We start from the raw sequence: 27,206 nt of genomic DNA on the forward strand, positions 1-27,206 counted from the left end.
TAATGCACATGTTAATTAGCTTGCTTTAGCCATTCCACAATGCAGACCCATACCAAAACATCAAGTTGTATACCACGAATACATACAAATGTTGTCAATTTAAAAACAGGCATTAAGGGAAACAGCTGAATTTCTATATTACCAGAAGTCAAAGGATCTAAAATTGTATTACATTGGTAAATGAGAACCGAAATTGATTGTAATTCGAAAATGGAACAATGTTCCCACATATCATGTCCAAGGCTAAGTGACACCCTACAACTATTCTCAAAAGATCACAGCATTTAAAACCATACAAATGTCAGTTATGCTATTGAGTGTCTTTTATCTGCCAGGTTGTACTCTAAGTACATTCCTATTATTTTATAAAGGAAGAATCCTAGGCACAAAAGGTTAAGTGACCTCATAGAGCTTAGAAAGCAGCAGAAACAGAAGCTGAAGTCAGGTGTAAGACTCTAAGGTAGTATTCCTATTGAAGGGACCATATTGGTGAAATTCTCCTTTAACTCTCACAGGGTACTTATTACAATGCTATGATAACATAGAAAAGCACAGAGGTTCAGGGTTACACTCAGATTAAAACTTTTAAGAAGAGTTCCCTAGTTATCTCCACCCCTTCTCCTGGTTTGGTTACCTGCATCCTTTCTTCCTGTTGCTTTTACAATGATTAACACATAACATGGTGTCAAGAAAATGTGTTTTCATTAACTGTTGACAAAGAATTCAATAACTGCTCACTGAATAGAATTCAGCCAAGTAACAAAAAGACCACCCGATCATCTGCGTAAGAAGAGAGTGGAATGGGCTAATAAAGCATATTTCACACCTCAGGAAGAGAAAACATAGTTGCTGGTTCCAAAATGAAATACTCAGCCTCAGATAGCAAGTGTATGTGATCCATCATATCTCTTCATCCCGTATTCCTCCCTACTTCCCTTCCCCAGAACCTCACTTTTCCCTCAGCTTAGCCATATACTTCATTGGGGGCAGGGGTGAGGTGTCACAAAGGGAGGGAAAGAAGTCACAAATAACTGCAGTCTCTTCCATTTGGATCACTCTCCATGCCTTCCCAGGAGATGGAAGTATGGGCATGAAAATCCTCTGCCTCAGCAGCACACCCCAACATGCAAAGGCTTCGGAAGGCATGAAATCAGCCCAGCTTGTCAATCATGGAGCCCGGTCAGACTCTAGCTAAATTCTATCAAGTAGAAAGGGGTATACAACTTTTGAAAATTAAACTAAATGAGGAACCTTTTCCTCAGGGCAGGAGAGGTACTTCTAATTGACTTTTCAACTAGAGTGAAGGTCAGCGCGTGGCCCCAGGCTTTACTCCTCTGGAGAAGGAAATGAGAAGGCAGACCACAGGCCACCCAAGCCCGAAGCCAGAAACTCAAATAAATGCTACCAAGTCAATTTGCCAGCAGCCTGCTAATGAGGAGCCTCATACACCCAACTCTCAGAGCTGTTCATTTCCAAGAGGTATTTTAACTAGAATTAGCTCTGGGGTTTTCATGATGGCAATGGAACAACCTTGTTTCCCTTCCCCCAAAAAATCATGGAGCCTGCTTGGACCCCCAAGTCACACACTTTTTGTGTGACTTCAATGTACCCAGGCAAAAGAAGTAATAGAGAGGGGCAAACCCCACAGAATCAGGGCCACATGTCCTATTAGCAATACTGTTTGGCCTCTATCCCCATCACCCTATGGCAAAGAAAAGAGAGGCATCTGAATCCCACAAGGAAAACCATGGCAAGAATGTTTTATTTAGCCTCAAAAATGAAGGTATTCTCCTTCCTGCATGGCATCACCAGCTGTTATTATTGGTCAAATAACAACAGCAACAGCAAACAAAAACGGGGGATAGAATTTAAAAAAGGGCAGCAGAGGGTGTGTGGAGGCATGACCTCAGAATTGGCTAGAACCTGTTTCACAAGATCCCAAAGACCCCTTCCTCCCCCAGTCCATAAAGGGGAAGCCAGCCGGTTTTGATTCCCTAGACTCTAGGTGAAACGGATATCCTTAAAGCCTGTACGAGATTCAAGTGACCCATAAAGTTCTCTGCAACCGTTAAAAAAAAAAAAAAAAATACAAAAGCTGCTATTTAAATTCAAGGGTACAAATGAAAATGAGGCTCAGATTTAGGGGAAAAAAGGTAAAAGTAACTAACTTTTAGTTACTTCCCTCCCAAACCTGTCTTACGCATCTCTTCCCTCTGGCTGTTTCTGATTTGTTTCTGTTATAATAAACCAGTAAATGCTTCCTGGGCTGTAAAAGGAGGAGGAGGACATAGACTCTGCTGTTCAGATCCACACACGAATCCCTTCTATGAGCAGTGACTCAAACGCTGAATCTGAATAGGGTGGCCCTGGTGACTGAGATGGCAACCTCTCTAAAGATCTGGAACCCACTCTTGGCCCTGCTTTGATCCTATGCAGGCTGCTTGTACACAGGAAAAACATCTACTGGAGGCAATTCATAAAACATCACTACCCACGTCCAAGAGTACCGATGTGATGTCCTCATGAGAGAAAAAGAAGTGTTTTAAAAGATAAGAGCTCTCACATGTTCATCTAAATCTCAGGGTACCAAATTGAGCATACATGTGCTCATGACAACTGGAATGACTGCTATAGACATGCATATGTATGGGCCCAGAATGCCCCCAATGTACTCAAGCGTCACTGGGAGAATTCCAAAAATAGCTACACAGAGAGCAGGAGCTTCAGCTACACTGAATTCCACCGCAGCATGGATGAGTATGTTGATGGCATAGAGGACCTGAAGATAAAGTCTATCAGCAGGTAGGTCTACCCACATTCCCAGGTTTTGGGAGAGTATTCCATACTTCCCAAGTGGTAGCCTCTGCCTATGTCCACTGTCCCGCCACTCCCACTGTGCAACTGACACCATAACTTTCCCTATGTTGTTTCTCTGCCTTGAATACACTTTTGTCTTTCATTTACCTACCTTACTTCTCACATATACTTTCAAGATTCAGCTCATATGGCATCTATTCTTGACAAACCCAGGAGATTTCCCAATATTGACTCCTTTCTACCTACCCAAGCTGAATGATCCTCCTTTCTCTAAATAACTGTATTATTCAAAAAACAAAACCAGAATATAACAAGTGTTGGTAAGAATATGAAGATATTAAAATCTTTGCGCATTGCTGGTATAAAATGGGGCAGCTGCTGTACAAAACAGTATGGCGGTTCCCCCAAAATCAAAAATACAATTACCATATGATCCAGCAATTTCACTTCTGGGTGTATTTCCAAAATAACTGAAAGCAGGGTCTTAACGGGGAGTTAGATTTCAATGAGTCTAGAAGTTCACTTTTGCAAGATAAAAGGAATTCTAGAGATGGACAGTGGTGATGGTTGCAACAATAATGTGAATATACTTAATGCCACTGAACTGTACATTTGAAAATGGTTAAGATGGCAAATGTCATGTTATGTCTATTTTACCACAATTAAAAAAAAAAAAAAAAACTAGGAAAAAAGGAAATAGCTAACTAACTCCACTTATTCTTCCCACAAGGGGGAAAAAATAATCATCCTTCCTGGGGAGTAGGGAAAGTAATGAAGGGCAGAACCATAGGTCCTCATATAAAATATCACACGTTTTTAAGCTTTTCAAATTTCAGACTCAGCTACAGAACAGTTCAACAACTCACATCTACCCCCAGGAGCCACAGAAAGCTACTCACCTCACTGAGGTAAATAAAAAAAGAGCAGGTGGACCCATCCACTCCATAGTCTGCGTAGCAGGGATCTGAACGCCACATGTCTTTCATCCACTGAAACAAGAAGAACATCTCTGAGCAGCCCATTCACAGGCCCTCCACATCTGCTGACAGGGAAGGAGAGGATAGGAATGGTGAAGACAGAGTGGATGGCTCAAGCTGTGGCCTAAAGAACTGAGTGACAGAGTCACTGAGCTAAGGTCAAGATAGCCAGGTGCGCAGCTCACCTCCTTGGATGATTAATAGGAAGACACTGGCTTACATTAGTCCTCAGCAGAAGTGCTTAGAGTGGAGAGTAAGGTTGTGGTACAGCAGGCAATAAAGCCCAGGAGAGGCGGTGGCTCGGGGATATTTATCAAGATCAAGTGCCTAATGGGACTCTGATATCTACACCCCTCCAGGAACTCCAGTTCCAACAGCCCACAGCATGGTACCTGAAACACAGTGTGTGCAGGAGGGCACAAGTGAGTGTTGACAGACGGCCCACATGGATACCACCCAAATGTTTCTGGGGCTGGTCCCACTGTCATAACTACATCTCTGAATGGACACTTTTCTCTGAAAACTACTGAGCAGGGAGTGGTCTCCCCAGGGACAGGCCATACAAATAGGATTTCTGGAAAAAAAAAAAAAAAGCAGCCAAGTAAAAGAGCAGCCAAGTGTCTCTGGGTACTCAATCACAAATACAAATGTGACACTTAAACCACAATCTGAAGGCTTCAGAGCAGGAGCCTGGGGACTGAGAGGGTGGGGAGTTGGACACTAAATAACGGCAGTTTCTTGTCATTGGTCCTCAAAGGATCACCTGCTGGAGGCTGGGAAACAGAGAGGGGAAGTCAGCTTCAAAGACTGAGCAGGTGCCTGAAATGGTCCAGGCTCTCTCATGCTGACCAGTGAGCACCACTGTTGACCAACCCCACATGGTTGACACAGGCAGAGCAGGGTTGTCACAGCCACAGCCAAAGCTGGCAGAATGGAGGCACCCCATAAATGATCCATGTCAAGGGCTCAGTCACCCATTTGTATCACTGAGGAGGAAAAGGAAGGGAAAGGAAAAAGAAGAGGTGCAGGCGGGAGATGATGAAAATGACCCTGCTCGCCTCTGCCTTACCTTGATCTTTCCCTCACAGTGGGGGTAGCCGTCCATAGGAGGCAATACACATTTTTCTTGAGCTCCGTTAATGATATCTGTGAAGAACGAAAAACAACAAAGGATACAATGAGATCTATAAAACACAAGCCTAACATTCTTGTAAGCCAAGAGGTAGGGAGAGACACCAAAAAAGAAAGGTCTCTGTTGGCAGCCCTGCTCTGATACATGGAGCCCCTCCAGCTCCAACATAGCTGACTGGTTCACAGTGATGACTGACCTGAGGACAGCCCACCTACAGGCTGGTCAGAGACCTATGACAACATGTGTGGCCCGGCTTAAAAAAGTGAGCCAGGCCAACCAGAGTGCTTGCTTAGAAATCTGCAATTGGGCAACTAAGAAACCAAACAAGCAGGGAGCAAAAAATAGAGCCATGTGTTTAGGAGGGTCCTCCAGCACTGGTAGGGACATTCTAGGCTATGTGGGCAAGCTGGGGCCATGAGCAGACCTCGTGAAGACAACTGAATGAGCTGAGAAAGCCAGCAGGCCAGAGAGATGTGAATAGAGCTGGTGCACAGAGAGTCATATGATGTATCTGCACCATCCTAAGGAACTCCCACCCTGTATCCATGGGATACAGATTCTTACAGACCTAGTCCTTAGATTTTCATGAAGGTCTCCTTATTGTTTCAAATATTTCCTCACAATAAACTCCTTTTATATTAGCTAGCTTGAATGGGTTCCTATTCCTTGTAACTGTAGGGTCAAAATGAAAACAAATGCCTTTGAGAAGCTAAGGGTCATTTCCTTCTGATAGAAACATTCAATATACTCCTCCTAGCTATTTAAAACCATATATTATTGTGAACTAGCATCATCCTACAGTGCTATAGAACACCAGAGCTTATTCCTCTTGTCTAGCTATAAAGAAATGAGAAATGTTTGAGATTATGAAAATGCTAATTACCCTGATCTGGTCACTATATATTTTATGTATCACAATATCACATCACTAAGTACCCTATAAATGTGTATAATTATGCCGATTAAAAAAATTAAATGAAGCTTACAGTCTAATGGTAGAGAACATACAAATAAATGAACAATGAACAATGGAACAACAGTATAACAGGCATTATGGCAGGGCTGGGCAAGGAAAGACACCCAGCCTATTCTCCAAAGCTCCAAGAAGGCCTTCTGCATCCAGCGACATCTTAGCCAAGATGTGAAGACAAAGTAGGAGTGAGCCAGCCAAAGGGATGATCTAACGATGCCGTTCAAGGAACTGAGGTGGTCTCCAACAGAAAGAAATGTGAGGTACTCAGGCCAGACAGGAGATGCAACAGGAAAGGCTTCAAATACCACCATAAGTACCCTGATCTTTACCCTAAGAACATGGTGGAATAATGTTAGAGAGGGGAAGATTATGATCACACTGTTACGTAGGAATGACCATTTTAGTCGGAAAACAGCACAACCCTAAACCTACACGCTTCTCTTTTCAGACCTACTATATTTTCCAGAAATGTCTGGAAAATATCATTACTTACTGCTGATAGTTTTCTAAAGAAAGCAATAATCAAAAATTAGATTCCAAACTGCAATATTATTTCACAGGGGTATTGAAATAACTCAGTGGCTGCTGGGACTGAGACGGAAGTTGGTGCTAAGAAGGATTTTACCTGCCCCTTGAAAACCAGTTATTTTGACAGTCTGTCATCAAAATTCTTGACCTCTTGATTTAAGTATTTTAATAAGCCCTCTATCTGCTAAAAATAACTAGAGAATGAAAATAAATAGCCTCTTTCTCATGGGTCTCTTAGTAGTTAAAATGGAGGTTACTTGGCTTGTCAGAGCCCCTGTTGCATGATCTGTAAAATGGGAATGACTCTGCCTCTATTTCATCCAGCTCTTACTAAATCAACACCCATCAAGAGGCTGGCCTGGCATGCCCAATGGCAGATACCACAGACCACAGTAGGTGCTTAAAAGTTGGCATTTGCTATATAATTCCACACAACTTTCACTTTCTATATCTGGGAAAACAGCATTTCAAATGCACAGACGTTTCTGGAAAAGCATTCTCTCTGTTTTTGAAACAGATGCAAACTTGAGGTGGAAAGAGCTCCAGAAGCCCTAACAAATGGAATGCCTCACCAAAGAACAGTATTTTGCAGTGACCATTATACCTATCACTATTTTTAATTCTGATTTTGCTTGCCAATGCTTACTTGGCATGATGGGGGGTTTTGGCCAAGCAAATGAGCAGCAGCAGAGGTTCCACGAAATTAGGCACAGTCTATGAGAGCCTGCAGTTGGTAATCAGACATTTTAGGGGGTACCTGGCGGGGAAATGCCACCCCCTTTACACCACAGATACTATTCTACTCCTGGAATATTCACTGCCAACTAGAGGCTACTGACACGGTGGTGTGGTAGGGTGGGGTGAAGCAAGCTCATTTAATGAGAAAATAAACTAACAGGTCCATGAAGGCCTGCAAGCAAAGCCCCAAAGCTGACAGTGTGGGTCCATTCATTAAGAATTTCAAGGAATAAAGTTAAGGGTCAGTACTTTTTTTATAAAGAACCAGAAAATAAATATTTAAGACTCTGTGAGCCACAAGATCCCTGTCTCAACTACTGAACTCTGCTGTTGTCATGAAAAAGCAGCCACAGATAACAGCTGAACGAATGGATGGGCTGTGTTCCAATAAAACATTTTTTACAGAATCAGGCACAGACCCCCCTGTTGCTATGCTAGGAGATTCCCAAAATAAGGCCCCTCATTTCTGCCAGAGCCTCCTGGACTGACTTCTTTCAAGACTCCCTGCAGGCCTTCCTCTTCCTGGAATGTCCTTCTCCTCAGTCCCTCCAGGTCACCACTCTTAATCTGCCCAGTTAAAGCCCCTTCCTCTTTCTTCAGCTAAAGCCAACACCTCTCTGAAGAAATAGTTCTTAATTCTTACTTCCCACGCCTAGTCAGGATTTTATTAGGAATCCCGTCCTCCTCTGGGCTTCCCTGGCCTCCTGCTCATGTCTCTCCTAACTGCAGTGAGTGATTGTGTTTTATTCCTTTATGGCAGTCCATCTCCCCTCCTAGCACATGAGGAACCTATAGGAAGGTTAGTGTCTAGAGATCCAGCAGGAAGACATAAGTGCCATCTGACTGAATAAACACAGGCATGTTCCCCTCTGCCCAACAGTCCTGACTCCTGGGCTCAGGGAGAACTAGACTGAGTGGAGACTCCCACCAGGCCAGGGCTTTTCCTCTTCCTCAAACTGGTGGTTTGTCAGCTAATTCAACAGAGTCTCCTCTGCAACTCCATGTTCTTATACATTAATTTTCTCTCCTTTATTTAGTTACACAGTGATGGGTCTGAATAGATAAGGCGCTTCCAGAGGCATTGGTTGAAGAGTGCTCAAGGTTCTTGGGTAGAGGGAATCTGTGACTGGGAGAAACCGGGAGTCCCAGCCTTCCCAGCACAGGGCAGAACTGCTCCCAAACCTGACCAGGAATAACCTGACCAAGACCTTCCAACTCACCACAGCTCATAAGGACTTAGAGCTCCTTTTCAGAGGATGGCTCCTCATTTTGTTTCTATCAAATGACCAAAATTCTATAAACATTTTTATTAGTTTGCGTCCATGGAGGACCTTCCTAACTGTGGAAGTGCCTCTCATCTAAATTTGGTTAAGAAACAAAACTTTGGGCCAAAAAAGGTTAATGTTACTGCTTTCCAGGGGAAACTGAGCTTACTATACACAAGCTCTCTTCAAAAGAGGGAGGTAGGTACTATGCTTATAGCCTGGGTGACGGTATCCATGGAACCTCAAGCCTCAGCGTCACATAGTTACTCATGTAACAAACTTGTATGGCATGGACTCTTTATAATAAAAGTTGAAATAAAGTAAAAAGCGAGGGCATAAAAAGAAAAAAGGAGAAAGATCTGCCAAGATATGTAACTTGAATGCTCTCCCTGCTGTTAATCCCAAGCTTTCCCCATGCCATTTTTTTAAAATGTTGAAAGGGCAAGGGAAAATAAAAATTTTAAGTGTAAGCAATGAAGCTCAGCTCTGTTTAGGATTCAGTTTTATCCGTTACCCTTACACCAGCCCAAGTTGCAACATCTTTCCCCCAAAACTTCACCTCTGTATGATCCTATGGCATTGGCAACCAGGTATCTACAAAGAAGGCAGATTACGCAGGTGTAAAAATTCTGTTGCTTTATCAGTCACTTGTGCCCACACGATGTAGTGGGTGTTCGAATATGGGTTTAATCTAAGTGAACAAATACTTTTCCTGCCATCAGAAATGCTTAAGATTCAGGAGGAACATATACACTGCAGGAGCAGAAGCAGCACGAGATGTCACAAACACACACAGCGGGGGTGTTCCTGTGAGGCGTGGAGCCAGATTCTCCTGACAGTCCCAACAGACACACACATACCGAGAGAGACGTGTACAGAGGGAGACAATGGCATTTCACATACATATTAAGAAGCGACAGGGACAAAGAAATATGAAACCAGACAGATATGTGTGTGTGTGTGTGTGTGTGTGTGTGTGTGTTTCTTGCTGTCTATGACCTTAGAGCAAGGAAAGAAAAAGGGGAGAGTCAGGGCAGGAGAAACTGGTATGATGGTCTCAAAGGAACGGTGAGAACAGAAATAGCGTGATACAGGACAGGAAAAGAAATGGATGGAGGATAACTTGCCTTGATACATCACATACATTATCCCGTTTTAGAAAAAAGGAAGACGGTTACCTCATCCGACAGTCTGAAAAGGAAAGCCTTTAAAATCCTCAGCACTGACCTCCAAATTCAGCCCACCTTCACTGGGCATCTGCTGCCTGCCACGTGCTGAAATGCCAACACTGCATCCTTGTAAGACTCAGCCCTGCCTTCTGGGGGCTGGCACACGTGGGAGGAAGGGAAACCACACACAACAGTGAATGAGGTGCCTGGCAATGAAGCCTCCTCTACCCGTCGGTACTCCCAGCATACATGCCCAGCACACTGGAGACCCCATATTGTTTAATAACGGAAGGAACAAATGCAATGAAGTGCCACAGATAAAAAGCAGTGGGAGAGCCTTACTTGGAGTCACTGACCCAAAAAGTCTGAGTTCTGGACTGCACATGCCACACAACTGAGGAAAACAGCAGAAAGCTGCAGTAGTAGGAGAAAAGTCATTCCTGATGCTGGGAGAAGGGACATGGCCTGACCCCCATGTGAATTACTAGCAGTCACATCTTACTGGTATTCAAAAAAGACAGGTTTATGGTTGTAGGAGATTTTTCTTTTTTTTTTTTTTGAGACAAAGTCTGGCTCTGTCACCCAGGCTGGAGTGCAGTGGCACAACCTCGGCCTCCCAGGTTCAAGCGATTCTCCTGCATCAGCCTCCCAAGTGGCTGGAACTACAGGTGTGTGCCATTGTGACTGGTTAGTTTTTGCATTTTTAGAAATGCCGTTTCACCATGTTGGCCAGGCTGGTCTTGAACTCCTGGCCTCAATCGATCCATCTGCCTCAGCCTCCCAAAGTGCTAGGATTACAGGCATGAGCCACTGCACCCAGCCTGGAGATAATCTTAATAAATCATTTGTTAACTGTCCCACTGCTTGTATAAATCAGATGCTAGGTGCCTTGGATGTCACACAAGGCTACTTTCATCTTCTATTTGCCTAGGATCAGTATTTATGCATACATAAAGATGCTATTTTCCTTTTTTTTTTTTTAAAGTATCACCAACTATCAACTACGCGGCATCATAAAACATTCACTTATTACAAACTTATTTAAAGTTTTTAATAACCACTCCTCACTGCTGAACAAAGGAGATCTGGAAATATGGTTATAAAAGAATCTCAAAACAAAGAGGATGGGAGTCAGGGGTTAATCCCACTTCTGTCAATGCTTAAAGGTGGTACCATGTGTAAGAAGCTGAACTACCTGTTCCCGGACCAGGAAGATAAAGTGAGGAAGTGGAATGGAGGAGAGTGGATGCAAGAGAGAGAGACAGGTGTTTACATGAGAGCCTCACACAGAAGATAGTTCTTTCAGAGCAATGGCTGACCATACTAGGAAGAGAGCCTTCCCATACACCAATTCTATACAGCAAAGATGACAGGTGTTGTTTGAGATGACACTTCTTTTTAACAACCTGTAGAACACAGGTCCATTAACTTTTTATCTAGATCTGGACAGGCATGTGATAGATTAAGGGCATCTAAATCCCTCACCATTGCCATTTTAAAGGGTAAAAAAAGGAAAGAAAAAAATAGAAAAAGTAGGTTTATAAAAACTCTCAGAAACCTCAAAGAACATGAGTATCTGTTGACCCCAGGAAGTTATAGGAAACTGATTCAATCTCCTTACCCAGTTGTTTTGCTGACCCTAAGATAACTTTGCGAGCAAGGGCTCCAATCAGTGCAATGACACCCTAAACATATTTTCTCTCAAAAGATAAAGGTCTCCGGAGATTCTATTTTGTGTCAGACGCGGTAGCATTTCTCTTGGCATACCTGATATGAACATGTGGTCATGCTTATCAGATGGCCCCTGCAAAGTGTAGCCAAATGAGCGTGCCAGTGGCCTGGCTGCTCAGCAATGGCGGGGAACTGACTCAATCTCCACAATGGGCTTGGAGACCCAACTCTTGCCAGCAGCTTCATCAGTTGGCTTGGCTTCAGGAGTGGATGGCAATAAATCAGATTGAAATCAGCCATGGTGGAATATAGTCTCCCATTGAAAATGACCTCACCAGTCACTCAGCTTGGCAAATATTCATTTAGGAATGCTTTACTTTTGCACTATAAAAAAAGTAATTTGATTTCTGTTACTGAGTCATGTACATGAATTCCAGGACCAGGGCTCCACAGCAATAGGCAGTTCCCTCCCCAGCAAGCAATTGAGAAGTCAAGATCTGGGAAACAGGCAAGACTCACTCACGGACTCCTAGAGGTGTATACTGGGATCTCTGAAAATACTTGTTTGTATATTATTTTTGTTTTGTTTTTTAATCTAAGTTGACAATAGAATCATCATTGCATAAAATAATTTTAGAGCTGCAAGGGACTTCTGAAACCACACCATTCAATAACCCTCTACTTTTCCTGATTCATAACACTAAGGCCTAGAGAGAGATGAAGTGCCTTCCTCATTCATGGATTAGACAAAATCCACTAGCACCTTCTATGTGCAAAGCACTCCGCATGTTCAACGAGACATTTGCCTTCGGAGTCAAGATTATTTCCACAACACTGTTAAAACGCATATCATCACATCATCATCTTCATGTTCTACATGGGAAATTTCAAGAGTGAACACAGTAACAAATTCTTATTCCCCCTTGAAGAAGCACCTCCAAGGGCCTCATGGACTTGCTGTATAAAAACTAGGAGCTACAGTACTGCCCATGTACAAATACTATGAACATAATGGAAGTCAACAAGAAAATCAAATTCAATGTATATATATGGGTCTTCTATGTATAGCTTTTCAAGAATAGAACTAATGTATAAAAAGAATAAAGTTGTGATGACTATGAAAACACATGGCCAGGATCATGTCATAAAATTTCAAATCACAATTCAGCCAAATAACTCCAGATTCTTCATACCTCCTTTTGTTATATCCTCTGTTATTTATTTATTTTACAGCAGAATTGTCTAATTAAGCTGTTAAGCCAGCATTAAGATTTCTCCCTTTTTGGTAAATTAGTATTAAAAAGGGGAGCTAGGACCGAGATTCTCAGTATGAAAAACAGTTATATAAGAATGCTATTTACACACAGCCACAATATCATATATACACCAACCCTCCATTCTGATAAGCCCCACGGTGCTGCTACTAGAAATGGTCAGCCAGGGAAAAGGTTATCACACGCCTAGGAGCACACACATGATAGGAAGAACACAGTTGGGGTTAAATAATTGCTACTGACAAGAGTGGGCACAGCTTATCATTAGTCATCAGGGAAATGGAAATCAAAAGCACAATGAGGTACAACTTCACATCAGCTAAAACAGTTATAATAAAAATTCAGATAACCACAAGTGTTGACAAGGATGTAAAGAAAGTAGAACCTCAACAAGTAGAAATACAAAATACTGCAGCTGCTTTGGAAAACAGTCTAGCAGTCCTTAAAAAGTTAAACAGACTTATCATCTAAGTCAACAATTCTAGTCCTTCATTTACACTATGAAAGAATAAAAACATAACTACACAAAAATTTGTACATAAACGTTCATAGTAGCCTTATTCATAACAGTCACAATTTGGAAACAATACAAACACCCATCATCCAATTAACAGACCAAATATGGTATATCCATAAAATGGTATATTATTCAGCCATTAAAAGGAATGAGGTGCTAATCCATGCTTCACAGATGAACCTTGAAAACATTATGCTAGATGAAAGCAACCAGTCACACAGGCCACATGAGATTCCATTTACATGAAATGTTCAGAACCTACAGGCAAATCTAGAGAGATAGTGAATTCGTGGTTGTTTAGGGTTGAGGAAAGGGAGAAGAGGTGATATGGTATTTCTTTTTGAGGTGATGAAAATATTCTAACACTGACTACTGTGGTGGTTGTACAACTGAATATACTAAAAGCCACATTCAACTAATTATTTTGATTTTTTTGTAGAGATGAGGTCTTGCTATGTTGCCCAGGCTGGTCTCAAACTCTTGAGCTCAAGCCATCCTTCCATCTCAGCCTTCCAAAGTGCTGGGATTATAGGCATGAGCCACCACACTCGTCCCTAAAAGCCTTAAATCAAACACTTTAAATATGTGAAGTGTGTGGTATGTAAATTATCTCAATAAAGCTGTTACAAAAACCAGAAAAATTCTGACATTGACTCATTCAACAAATACTGAACCTAAATTAGAGCATTTGTCATGATTTCAGTACTTCCTGGGAAGCAAAGAGAAACACAAAACATTATTCACCTTGAGGGAGACTTAAATATGCTTAGAACCCAAAACTTGCTCACCACGAAAGGCAGTTAACAGCCCAATGCGATATACACTTCCCATGGGCTAGATGGGACATGCGATGAGCCAGCAAAATGGGAATCATCTGGAGCCCTGAATGTCAGTGTAGAGAAGAGCCATTCTATTGGCCTGGACTGCTCACTACTGGATTATCATGTGACAGAGAAACCACCCTCTGTCTCAATTCAACACTGCATTTTTAGGTCTCTTCGTTGCAGCAACTTAGTTTAAACCTTGAGTAACCACTGGACAAATGGGATTTGAGTTGAACTCTAACGTAGAGTAGACAGGAGAGAAAAGGGAAGATGAGGACACTGAAGAATAGCAGTAATAATGATGGTAGCCAACAGACTGAGCATCTACTAGGAACACCACTGTATCTTATGTACACCGATTACTCGATTGAGCCTCACAATACTAAGTACTATTATCCTTCATTCTGCTGCAGAAGACACTGAGGCCCAGGCAGATTAAGTAACTTGGCCAAGGTCACAAGTTAGCCATTGCTAGCCCTATCTGCACATTTAAACATTACTTGGGGACCTTTTAAGAATGTGCATCACCCTCCAGACATTCTTATTTAAATGGCCCCCAGGCAGTGGTTCTGCTATCCCCCTTTGTAATGCTCTCCCAACCTCAGGTGATTCTAAAGGGCAGCCACGGCTGGGAATCAATAGAGTAAAAGGTGAAATAACAAAGAGGAAAAGGAAAGGCCAGAGATGGAAAACAGATTTATGTTTCAACAATTAGAATGTTTTACCAGGACAGCAAATCTACCCACAGTGGGTAGGCATAACCAATCAATCATCTCTGTCTGAGAGGGCACAGGAGAGCAGAGGGGGACAATTTGGCTAAAGCAGAGGATTCAGGGTAGGGTAGCAAGAAATACGGTTGGAAAGGTACGCTGACACGGCCTGCCACAGAATCATGAATTCCAGTCTCAGAACATAATTTATCACTGTTATCACAGCAGGAAACAGGAAAGTCACTGAAAACACGTGTGGAGTTTCAGTGCAATGGCCAGGGGAAGTAACTAATGGTCTTTGAGTAGAGAAACAACATTTTGAAAAAAGGTGAAATCCAGAGGAAAAGGGGAATGAAAGTCACATTTTGTGGATACAAATGTGACCATGCGTAATTTAAAAGATACTACTATATAAAATCTTTACAGTTGAATAGAGTTTATATCTAACATTGTAAATGGCCCCAGAGTTGAAAACTGTCTTGCATTAGTAAGGAAGTCAGGGGTATTTTTCTGACACAAGGTCTTTAAAAAAATTATGAATGCTCAGCCCCTTCTTTGATTAACAGCAGCTTCTAATGCTTTTCTTAAATAGTCTCTTCAACATTCATTGTCATTAATGAAAATTAATTAAATATATTCCAAAATGCCATCATTCCATCAGCCTCTAAAGTTACAAAGCTATAAAAATCTTTCTTCTCTAAATCTCCAAACAGTAGATCAACCCTCTCATAAGACACTATCTGGCTACCATGCAAGATGCCTCCTCATTAGGAAGAGGCCTGCTCCTGGAACTGACACTGAAGTGTGTCAGCAGAGAGTAGCATCCGCATGTCCCGGTCTTTGTAAAGTCCTTGACCACCTTTAACCTCAGCAATGAAAAAGGCAGAAAATGTAATGGCTATGCCCTGGAAAAGGCAGGAGCTTTGTCTTGTAAGAGATCTCAGCTGCGATTATCTCTCTGCCTTTTATTAATCACACAAGCTGAGCAGGTTACTTAACCTTCAGGAGTTTCTTCACTCAAAAAATAGAGTCAGCAAAGCCTTCTAACATGTGAGTCACCCTGGCTCCAGGTACTGTACCTGGCACTCATTTATAGCCTCATTCACCCTCAGGACAAACTTCCAAAGTAAAATATGGGATTTTGAAAAAGATAAAGCCATGAGAAAGAGAGATTGCCTGCACCACACTGAAACATCACACACTAACTCTCATTAGATCATTTAATCTATTTGTACGATATACTCGTCCTATTGTATATTCTCTGTGCCTGTCTTGTCCGTCCCTGATTAATTTTGTCACAATGCTTGGTGGGGTGTGAGGTATAGTTAATGATGAAAATGCTTTAGATTTACGGATGGTAAAATTTTAAGTATTTTTAAATGAATATAATAGCGAAACAGCATATGCTATATATATTCTAGCAGCTTTGAGACTGGAAGACAAAACTGAGTTTGTAATATGGTTTGGATAATTAGAGTGCTTTTTAATGCAAAACTCTACATGTATTCATTTCTACGTAAATGCCATTTTCTGTAAGTTTATATTTAATTTTTGCTATCATTTCTTCTGCAACAAAATGTTCCTTAGTATTTTAAGTAATGATGCAAAGGATATAAAATATTCCACATGGGTATCATATACGCACTTAGTTACAACGAGTGGGCCTAACAGTAAATAAATTGGGAGAATGCTAGTTTTATACATCAAAACAAAGAGTTATATGGTATATTCCCAGAAAAAAAAAGTTTCTATGCATACATTTAAAAGAATAAAATATAATGCTAACATATTGAGACATCCTCAGCTGTCAATTTTGATTTAAGAAAATAAACTGAGAAGTAGGTGGAAGACATTAAAAATTCAAGATATTTGCAAAACTGTAGGGGTGTAAGGTGATTTTTATAACTATTCTCCTTTTCCAATAAACAAAACAGTGCCAAGCTTTTGCCAAGTCCCTTCTTCTCACATGCAGTTTACTAGAAGAAGGAAAGGGCATTACGCAGATAACTTACTGTAAGTGACATGCCCTTGCAACACAGAGCACCCGTATCTCACTTCAACCTCTCAAAGAGAAGTTTGATTTTTCTTCTAAAACAGGGTTCCATGTTAAGCATAGTTCATACTTTCTGCCTGTTCTTACCAAACTATCAAAGGTGTTTTGAGTTTGGATTTTGTTAAAAAGGAAAAGCAAAGACACATATGTAGTTTATGTGTGTATATTTGTATTTCCTTTTTGCAACTGAAGAAGAAAAGAAATATGGAATCAATAACTGAAAGAAGGCTAGCTATATCCTTAGGCTGTTTTAAGATGGTATAAATTGCCCAAAATATCACAGAATGCCCATTTCATATCACACAATGCCCACTTTCTGAATCACTTGTCATAAGCATCTTGTAGCTGATGGTTAAAAACAGGGATTCTATGTGGCCAGCCAGACATCTAGAGGCAAGGCAAAAGTGCTTCAACTATTCTCTTAACAGGAGATCAAAATAAATTTTTGTTTTCACTGTCTCGCACAAACTGAGGTTTTCATTGTTTTGGTTGCTTGGTTGTGGTCTCTTACCTCACTTTTAAACAGAAAATAAATTGCAAGATAATGTAGAATTGAGATGACACCTTGATAATGTAGAATTGAGATAACAAAGAAGGTTTTGGTACTAGAGAAAGTAGAACAGAGAGAACGTATAAAAGAAGCTGAAAGCCAGAATATTTCAAACGCCCACAAGCATACCAAATTCTTGTATGGTTTGAAAAAAGGCTAAAGGCTAAACTGTAAGTCGCCTGTGACTGATCCAGAGTCACATGAAATCTACATGCCATTGGCATAAAATATACATGCCAAGCCTGCTAGGTAGTGTCCTTGGCTAGGATGCCTCTCAAAAACCAGATGGGACCAGGCACAGTAGTGCATGCCTACAGTCCCACCTACTGAGAAGGTTGATGCAGGAAGATTGCCTGTGCCCAGTAGGTTGAGACCAGCCTGGGCAACATAGCAAAGCATGTTAAAAAAACAAAAAATCCACTTTGGGAGGCCGAGACGGGCGGATCACGAGGTCAGGAGATCGAGACCATCCTGGCTAACACGGTGAAATCCTGTCTCTACCAAAAATACAAAAACTAGCCCGGCGAGGTGGTGGGCGCCTGTAGTCCCAGCTACTTGGGAGGCTGAGGCAGGAGAATGGCGTAAACCCGGGAGGCGGAGCTTGCAGTGAGCTGAGATCTGGCCACTGCACTCCAGTCCGGGCGACAGAGCGAGACTCCGCCTCAAAAAAAAAAAAAAAAAAATCGGGCAACCTTACAACTTAATTCCTTATAACTTCTCCTGGCCCTTAGCAGGTATTCCTTCCTGTAGAAAAGAAACATGCTTTGTGTTAAGACCATGTAAATTTGGATACCAATACTCTGCTTGTAAAGTTAAGAGACTAATGTGCATATTCCGTGATGTTACAAGTATTCTTATAATCCTGGAATGCTATTCATCAACTCCACATAAAAGGCTAATGAATATGTGAATGCAGGTTATTCCTAGTAGGAAGCACAAAGGTTTTCAACTGCCTGGGAATTTGTGTCAGGAAGTAGTCTGTTCCCAGATGAACACTTGGTTTCTGAGTTAGCTCTTAGAAGGCACTGATCCTCAGGTGGTGGGATTACTACCTGAAAACCCATTCACCATCCAGTATCCAGAATAAAGTGCAGTTCCTTGCTTACCCTCCAGCCATGGCATCCGGGTAGGAGAGTCACTATTAAATACACACAAATACACACTGTCCTTGCCAACCTAGAAATGGTGGCTATCATATACTGTACCTAAGAAAAAAGAGCTAGCATGCATACCAAAACCAGGGGGAAGGCAGCATTGTGGTAAAAGATAATTCATATAGCTTCCCAGCCCAGAGCACACTGCTAAACTACACTGCCTGTGTAAGAACCACAGAACAGTTTAACCTGGGATTCTTTAATAACAAAGCTGAGAAACTATGCATTGGCAATAACAGAAGCTTGTATTGGAATTATCTTCCCACAGAAAACACTTACAATATGACACTGAAGAGTGAGGGAAAGTGAGTAGAAACTAGAAGGAATTTGATCCTTGAATTCTTTCTGGAAACTACACTGAATAAGACATTTATGTGGCTGTGCCCCAGAGGGGACTATCAAGTCTCGAAGGTAGCAAATAAAAGGCTACAGTCTTATTGGCTTGAGGTTTCATAGACATAAGTTTTGTGTAGTACTGAAAAATTAAGGCAGCATATCCCAAAAAGAGGGAGCCAAAGGAGGAGAACCCCAAAGTCTGTATATAAACTACCTTAAACTTCTTGAGTGACCCTAAAACTAAGCATTTGTGAGGGAGGGTCCAATAAAAGTTCAAAGTATTCACAAGACTTCAGCTGCTGCTCACTGCAGGGCAGCCACAGTTTAAATCCCAAAAAGTCAAAGGGTCCACATTGCAGGCTTTCCAGTGAAAGCCCAGAAGGGCCTCACATCAGGCCCAGGACTTCAGATGGTCCAAGACTAGGGAAAAAATGGAAACAGACACACCCTAACAAATCATAAAATTAAGTCTTCTTAAGTTCAAGGTAGTAAGTCAGTAATTTAACTGCCTACTAGAACAAAAATCAGTACTCTACAGAGGAACCCAGACACTCTACAGCATATCCTTTCATGTCTAATACATAAGAATTAACATGTGGAGAAACAGGAAAAGGTGAACGAGGCAAGAAAAACAGTCAACAAAAACAAGATGACGCAACTGTTGGAGAACAAAGAATTGAAAGCAGCTATTATAAATGAGATTAAAGACAAAGAAAACAGTCATCAGTGAATAAAAGATCAATAAATTTGAAAAAAAAACATGGAAATTAATCTGAAAAACAGACAATAAAGATTAAGGCAAATAAAACAGATAGAGCCTCCGTGACCTGTGGAGAAGAACATCATGCAGGCAAACCTTTGTGTAAATGGATGTCCAGAGGTAGAAAAGAGAAAATGGAGACAAAAAGTATTTGAAGAAATAATGGCTTACAACTTCCCAAATATGGTGAGAAACATTAACTTCAGATCCAGTAACTCAGTGAACCACAAGATAAAGACAATCACATTTATTATAATCAAACTGCTAAAAGCAAATGAGAAAGAAAATGTTGAAAGCAGACAGAGAAAAACAAGACACGTTATATAAAAGGGAACAAAGATAGCAATGTCACCTGACATCTTGTCAGAAAAAGGAGACTGGGAAAAAAAAAAAAACACATACACAGCATTTCTTAAATGCTGAGAGAAAACTTACTGTCAGCTCAGAATTCTATATTTATGTCTTTGAAAATGCCAACCCCTCCCCAAAAAAGCCTTTTCAGATAAATGAATAAAGATTTCACCCCCAGCAGACCTGTATGGCAAGAAATAATAAAAGAAGCTCTAGGCTAAAAGGGAAAAGACATTAGATGGTAACTTGGAACTACAGAAGAGATTAAGAGAATCAGAAATATTAATACGGGGCTAAATACAAAACACTATAGTGTTTTCCTTCTCTTCATTTCTTTATCAGACAATTGACTGCTAAACATAAAAACCATAGTAGCGTATAGTGAGATTTAAGGCCTGTATAGACATAAGATATTGAACAACCATAGTACAAAGGATGGTGGAATCAATATGAATTAAACATGAAATGTAAAATATTAACTCTAAGTATACCGTGATAAGAAAATATATTACAATCTCTGTAACAAGGGATGGCAAACTAAAGCCCTTAAGCCAAATCTGGCCCACTACCTGTTTTTGTAAATAAAGTCTTATTGGAATATGCCCAAGCCAATCATTTACATATTGTCCAGGGTTGCTCTTGTAGTACAATGACAGAGTTAAATCACTGCAACAGATCAGAGACCACATGGTTCACAAAGCTAAAATATTTAACAGTTGGCTGACATAAAAAGTCTGGCTTTACATAAGAAGTTTGTCAACCCCTACCCTATACAGTTCTTTGGTCTTACTATTTCAGAATTTTTTTGTTATCTAGGAAGTGGAATAGTGAAGACTTATATCCCCCATGTCTCTTTCATTTTGAGACAAAGGGTCCCAGCTTGTGCAGGAATATCCACACTCCAAGGCTGGAGGCAAAATCAAGTCAAAACCAAAAGCGAACCGACCTGAGTGTTACTTTGTCATTTTGAGCTCCAGCTCATACTCACATGTTCCAGTACGTCCTTATTCTCCTCCAGTTACTGTTTATCTTCCCTTCTAGATACCTACCCTGTGGATGTCAACTCCATCATCAGACATAAAGGCAACAGCCTTATAGAAAATGTTAAACCGCCTCCCACAGCTGTGTAAGGTCAAACCCCTTTGATAAATCCCTTAATAGACACACGCCTCTCTTGGTGGTTCTGCTTCTCTGATTTAACCCTAATATAAACGGAGAAAATTAACCAAAACAGTTGGTTCTTTAAAAGATTAATAAAATTTATAAACCGCTAGCAAGAGTGATCAAGAAAAAGAAAACATAAATGAGTAATATTAAGAATGAAAGAGGGATAGCACTATAATTCCTATAGATGTTACAAGAGTAATAAAAGAATGTTATGAATAACTTTATGGCAATAGAATCTACTACTTAGAAAAAAAGACAGGTTCATGTGTCTCTAGCAGCATTATTCATAACAGCTCAAAACTTGAAATGACTCACATGCTCATTTATCAGGAAAACAGATAAACCGATTATGGTATGTTCATATAACAAAGTACTGCTCTGCGATTTTTAAAAAAGAATAAACTATTGACATATGAAGCACCATGGATGAATCTTGAAAACACTATGCTGAGAAAAAGAGGCCAGATTCTACAAAAATGTTCATACTGTATGATTTCATTTTGATGAAGCTCAAGAAGAGGCAAAATTAATCTATGGTGATTGAAATCAGAGTAGAGACTGCCTATGGGGGGTGCAGACTGAATGGAAGGAGGCATGGGGGAACATTCTGCGGTGATGAATACGTTTCCTTATCTTGCCTGTGGTGCTGATTTTTATAGATATATATATTTATTAAAACTCATCAAATTGTACACTTAAGATCTGGGCTGTGCAGTTTATGAAAATTAAGCTAAGTTGCTTAAATGTGTGCTTTCTCTGTGACTTAAGCACACGGATGAAGCATAATTTTCCTTTGCTAATCTTTAACTATTAACCCTTTGCCAACCACCTTTGCTGGAAGACTTACTTTACCACAAGCTCACATGCATCCTAAAGCACCTCAAATAACACCTTCAATGACTTCCAACATTACATTTCATTGTGGGCTGACAGTGCTAAGGGTCATTCTCTTTAGTTTGGTCACAAAAGTGAATAAAACTAAAGTTTAATCTTCATTTTGGAAATTACAATCTTGGACTTAAGTACAAACTGTTGGCCAAGTGCTCTTCTCTGTCACTGAGTGCATTTAGGTGTCTCCTATTTGGAGCAAACTGTTTAACTGTGTATAGTGCTAGGCCCAAAGCTGAAGACAGGTTTAAAAAACAGCCTTTGCTCCATTAAGGTAACTGCACATGTGCAGAAAGAACTACTGGTACTAGGAAATAAATCACCCTCAAGACATTCAACAGAAGGCAGGCTGTGATTTCACTCCTAATCCTGTCTGTAGGCTTTGACAGCAATCACCTGACTTCAATTTTAAACTATGCAATCTTGATTTTTCAGCCTATCTGCAGGACCCGGCTCTCTGTCTTACACAGTAAGCACCAACGTAAGTATTGAAAAGAGAAGATGGTCTAAATGAGGGAAATCTGAAAGGTAATCAGGAATTTATTATTTTCCAGCATCATGCAGTGCTAATAAACCCAAGGGTCAGAGAATGGTCGCTTCTTGCAAAAGTTATACTGAACAACCGACAGTGTAAGGAATTAATCTTCACTTTACTTCTGTTCTGCTCACTAGAACATAGAAATGAATTTAACAGCAACCTCTGCAACAGAGCTGCAGATCAAAGAGTAATCACTAATGCTTTCTATAATATGACAAAATTTCATGATATGAGCTTACAGGTATTCAGAGAGTTATATACAAGGTGAGTGTAAGTCAACTGGAAAGCCAGGGAGTAATTTCTTAAGTAGTAGCAAGGTTTGTGTGTTCCAGGGAAGATCCAAGGGTGGGTGTTTGCTGCAGAAAGAGAGAACTGCAACAAGAGGCCTTCGGACACAGATTATCGGATTAAAGGAATCCGATAATTCCTTTGAAATGAGAACTTTTTTAAATTTTTGAATGAAGTCTGTACACATCCAATATGAAAAAATTCTTGAGGAATAAAAGAGGGGACAGGGGATAAATATTAGATACTGCGTTTGGCCCTACCACTATGAAATCAGAAGACAGGGTGTAACTACCTTTACTAACGCTTGTGGTTCATCTTGCCGAAATAAAGAAGATCCTGATTCAGAAACACTGCATTTTAAAAAATAAAAAAGCTACAAAACCTTAAATACAAATCTCATTTCCATTTATTCAACTTCATGAAGGTTGCAAATAGCATTCCGAATCCTACCTCACCTGCCGGCCTAGCTCAAACTCTCCTCTATCTGTGAAACTTCTCACAAGAGTACTCCAGCTCACACAGGTACCTCCAGGCTGCCTGTGAACACCTATAACATTTTTAGTCTATACCGAACAATCTAAAACTAAACGTCTGGCGTTTGCTTTGACCATCCTCTAATTGGAAAATGCACACACCTAAAAAGACTGCAAAGTCAGTGAGATCAGCTTCCACAGAGCCAGTGGCCATGTGTCAGTCCGCTTTTGTATTCTCCAGAATAACACTGGCTCACAGAATTGACAGAGATTTTGTGGACTACAGATGGTGATAGTGGTATTGAAGCTTGGAAAGATATAAATTCTAGGGAAAAAGAAGAAATGACAGGCAAGTGTTTCTGGGCAAGATGGAAAAGTACAATTGGGAAGACCTTGGTAAGAATATTATTCTCAAATGGGACATCTAACATTCACAGGAAAGCAGGAGAATTCTTATCTTCTAAATGTCACTTCCTTCTTCCATTCCTCTTTTGCCTTTTTCATTCAGAGGGAAGATAGAGTCTTAAACTGCTTTCATGCTTCTTGCTTGGAATCATCTTTCATACAGAACACTCAACCAGCCCCAATCCCAACCCATGGTTCCTACCTACATAAACACACTCAACCATCACCATTATGAACTACCCCTTCTCCAATTCCTATCCTAGACTAAGCTCTCAGGTATGTATCTGATCACATCAAATCTAGAGACTCCAGGAGACCACCCAAACCATCTGCAGTACCAAATGTACTGAAAACACCTTCCAACATCTGGAAATTCTAAACTATATTTAGTTGATGTTAAATTATGATAAACAAGGATTTGTTACAACAGAATATGATCTGCATGGTGTCTAATTGCCCTTTTAAACAGCTCCTCTGATTTGCTGATCATTCTTAGGAGTGGAAAAAATATGTGACATAACTTACTATGAAAAGAAATAGTGTTCTAACTCTACATTTTTTATAAACACCACAATTTTTATTTGGTGATAAATAATACAGAGATAGGCCAGCCATGGTGGCTCATGCTTGTAATCCCAGCACGTTGGGAGGCCGAGGCAGGTAGATCACTTGAGGTCGGGAGTTCAAGACCAGAGACGAGCCTGGTCAACATGGTGAAACACTGTCTCTACTAAAAATACAAAAAAAATGAGTCAAGTATGGTGGCCCACGCCTGTAATCTCAGCTACTTGGGAGGCTGAGGTAGGAGAACTGCTTAAACCCAGGAGGCGGAGGTAGCAGTGAGCTAAGAGCACACTATTATTACACTCTAGCCTGGGAGACAGAGTAGATCCTGTTTCAAAAATAATAATAATAGAGAGATAATATTTTTCTCTATAATTTATACAAATAATTCAACATTAACCCAAAGAAATACACATCCATATTCTAAAAGAAAATAACTGGTTATAGAACCTCAATTTAGCTAAACAGAAAACAGAACAAAACTTAAGGACCTAGTAGACTTATTTTTTTCAACTACATTTGTTTTCCTAAATTTTATCAGAAAACATTTGAAACATACACAAGGGTACAGAGAATGATATAACAAATCCCTTCTACCCATCACTTAACTTCAACAGTTAACAAATATATTATTGAATAGAAGTGGCAAGAGGGAACAGCCTTGCCATCTTCCTAATCTTAGGAGAAAAAAATAAAACAAAACAGTTCTTTTCTAGTAAGTATGATGTTAACCTGTACGTTTTTCCTAGTTTGTTGAGAATTGCTTTCATGAATCAGATTTTCTCAAATGTTTTTCTGCTTGTATTAAGGTAACATGATTTCTGACCTTTGTTCCTATTATGGAGTATTACATTAATAGATTTCTGAATGTTAAACCAACCTTGTGTTTCTAGAATAAATTCCAATTGTTCATTATATATAACCCTTTTCGTATGCTGCCAAATTTGGGGTTCTAGTATTTTAAGAATTTGTGTCAGTGTTTATAGGAGTCCATGGTCTGTTGTTCACTCGTGATATCTTTGTCCAGCTTTGGTAACAGGATATTACTGGCAGAATGAATTGCAAGGTATTCCTTTCCTTCTCTATTTCATGGAAGAATTTGTGAAGAATCTGTGTCATTTCCTCTTAACATACCTGAAAGAATTCACCAGTGAAGCCATCTGAACATGTGTTTTTCTTTGTGGGAAGAGTTCTAATTATCAATTCAAATTCTTTGTTATCGAGCTATTCAGATGATTTTTTGAGACCAGGTCTCACTCTGTTGCCCAAGCTGGACTGTAGTGGCACAATCAAGGCTTACCGCAATCTTAATCTCCTGGGCTCAAGTGATTCTCCTACCTCAGCCTCCCAAGTAGCTAGGACCACAAGTGGGTGTCACCACACCCAGCTAATTTTATTTTTTGTAGATAATGTGGTCTCACTATGTTGCCCAGGCTGATCTTAAACTCTTGGTTTCAAGCACTCCTCCCGCCTCTGCCTCCCAAAGTGCTGGAATTACAGGTATGAGCCACTCCACCCTGCCTTCAGATGATTTTGAGTCAGTACCGATTGTGTCTAGGAATTTCTCCATGTCATCAAAGTTGTCTCATTTGATAGTATAAACTTATTCATTGCATTACCTTATAATCTTTTACATTTATTTTTAATTTCTGCAATCTTCCCTTTTTTGGATGCTACATCTCTTAACATTTGAATGCAGATTTTTTTTCCTAATCATATATCAAGTTTATTTTAACAAAGTAAAATAACAGAAGAAAGAGAGGTTAAGTGGAATAGATTACAATATCTGGAGAAACAAGGTCAGTTGTATAAAAAGATTTTCTATTTTCTACTGTCTCTTATGTACTTTATAAGAATAAGGAAAGTGGTTTTCTTTCAAGTACTATAATTCCTGGGGTGCAAGGGAAAAACAAGGCAGGGCAGGGAAAGAAAAGAGGAAGCAAAAGAACCATAAGTTTAGTTATATGCTACAAAGAAAAAAAAAGAATATTTAACCTTCCATCAATAAAAACTTGAAGCCAAGAATAGAAAGAACAGGAAATTCACAAAAACTGTTAAGAGCCAGGCAGCCACTCCCTCAATACCAAACCAAGTAATTTAATATTTGGCATTTCTTTAGTGCCCACAAATTCCAGAAACTGACTCCCAGGTCCAGCTAGTTTTGTATGGTGGTAATAACTTTTAAAATTGTGTGTTATTTTTTAAATTCCATGTGTCCATCCCCAATTCCGTGACACAGCCACAAAGAAAACATGGTAACTAAACTAGAATCGACTTGGCCTACCCAGCTACATGAAATTCCATGAATTTAGTCTGTTTCCCATCCTCCTTCCTACCCCACCTCTTGGCCTAAACCGCCAAGATCACAGTATTTCAAGAGTCAAAATTCAAATAAGAATAAACATGTTTGCATGAGGCTGCCAAACACGCCTAGATGAAATCCTCTTCCCTTCCAAAGAATTTTACCTCTACTTTCCACCTCCCAAATAAAAATTGTAATTATTTTTGGGTTGCACTATAAATAATAAAACCACAGATTCTTAGGGTTCAGAAAGAATGCTGTAAATCCACCGAACCCATCTCCCCACCCTTAAGCACTGTTTAGATGAAGACAGGGGAGTATCTATTATATTAAGGCAAGAGGCTGAACTGAAACAGACTGCAACTTGGTATAATTCAAGCTTCCCAAAACCATTCCTGTCAGGTAGCAAAGCTGCCCAAACAGTACTGCTGATGGTTCCAACAAAAACTCTGAACAGCCCTTTCCTGTTTAGCCGCAGCCAGCAACAGCACAGAAGAGCCACAAGCCAGCCACTACTGGCTGCTCTTGTCATCCTCGAAGAGAATCTGGGTGACAAGTTGAAATGGAATGAATACCCTTAAAGTGATAACAAAACTCCCTACTAAAATTATGACTAAGTGAGAATAAAAGAGAAGGCTAATCCAGAGGGAAAAATAGTTTCAACACCAATGAAGATTTATTTCCAATTATAACTTATTTCGCAGCTCTTAATGTTTGGAAATTACTGCAAGAGGATCTAAGATATCACATTTTCCCTGCCTGAGTGAAGAAAGCCACACAGT

At 40.3% G+C, this 27,206-nt stretch overlaps 1 protein-coding gene and 1 pseudogene across 1 annotated transcript in view; one reads left to right on the plus strand and one right to left on the minus strand.

Annotated features, from left to right (window-relative positions):
- Positions 1-27,206, minus strand: part of MGAT5 (alpha-1,6-mannosylglycoprotein 6-beta-N-acetylglucosaminyltransferase) — a 200,697-nt gene that overhangs the window by 130,419 nt on the left and 43,072 nt on the right. The window contains 2 exon segments of the mRNA XM_017888489.1: positions 3,717-3,806; positions 4,864-4,940. Coding sequence (XP_017743978.1) covers positions 3,717-3,806; positions 4,864-4,940 — 167 coding nt within the window.
- LOC108539647 (epididymal secretory protein E3-beta-like) lies at positions 1,085-27,206 on the plus strand (annotated as a pseudogene).

Source organism: Rhinopithecus bieti, unplaced genomic scaffold, assembly GCF_001698545.2.
Source record: "Rhinopithecus bieti isolate Rb0 unplaced genomic scaffold, ASM169854v2 scaffold_15296, whole genome shotgun sequence".
NCBI lineage: Eukaryota > Metazoa > Chordata > Mammalia > Primates > Cercopithecidae > Rhinopithecus > Rhinopithecus bieti.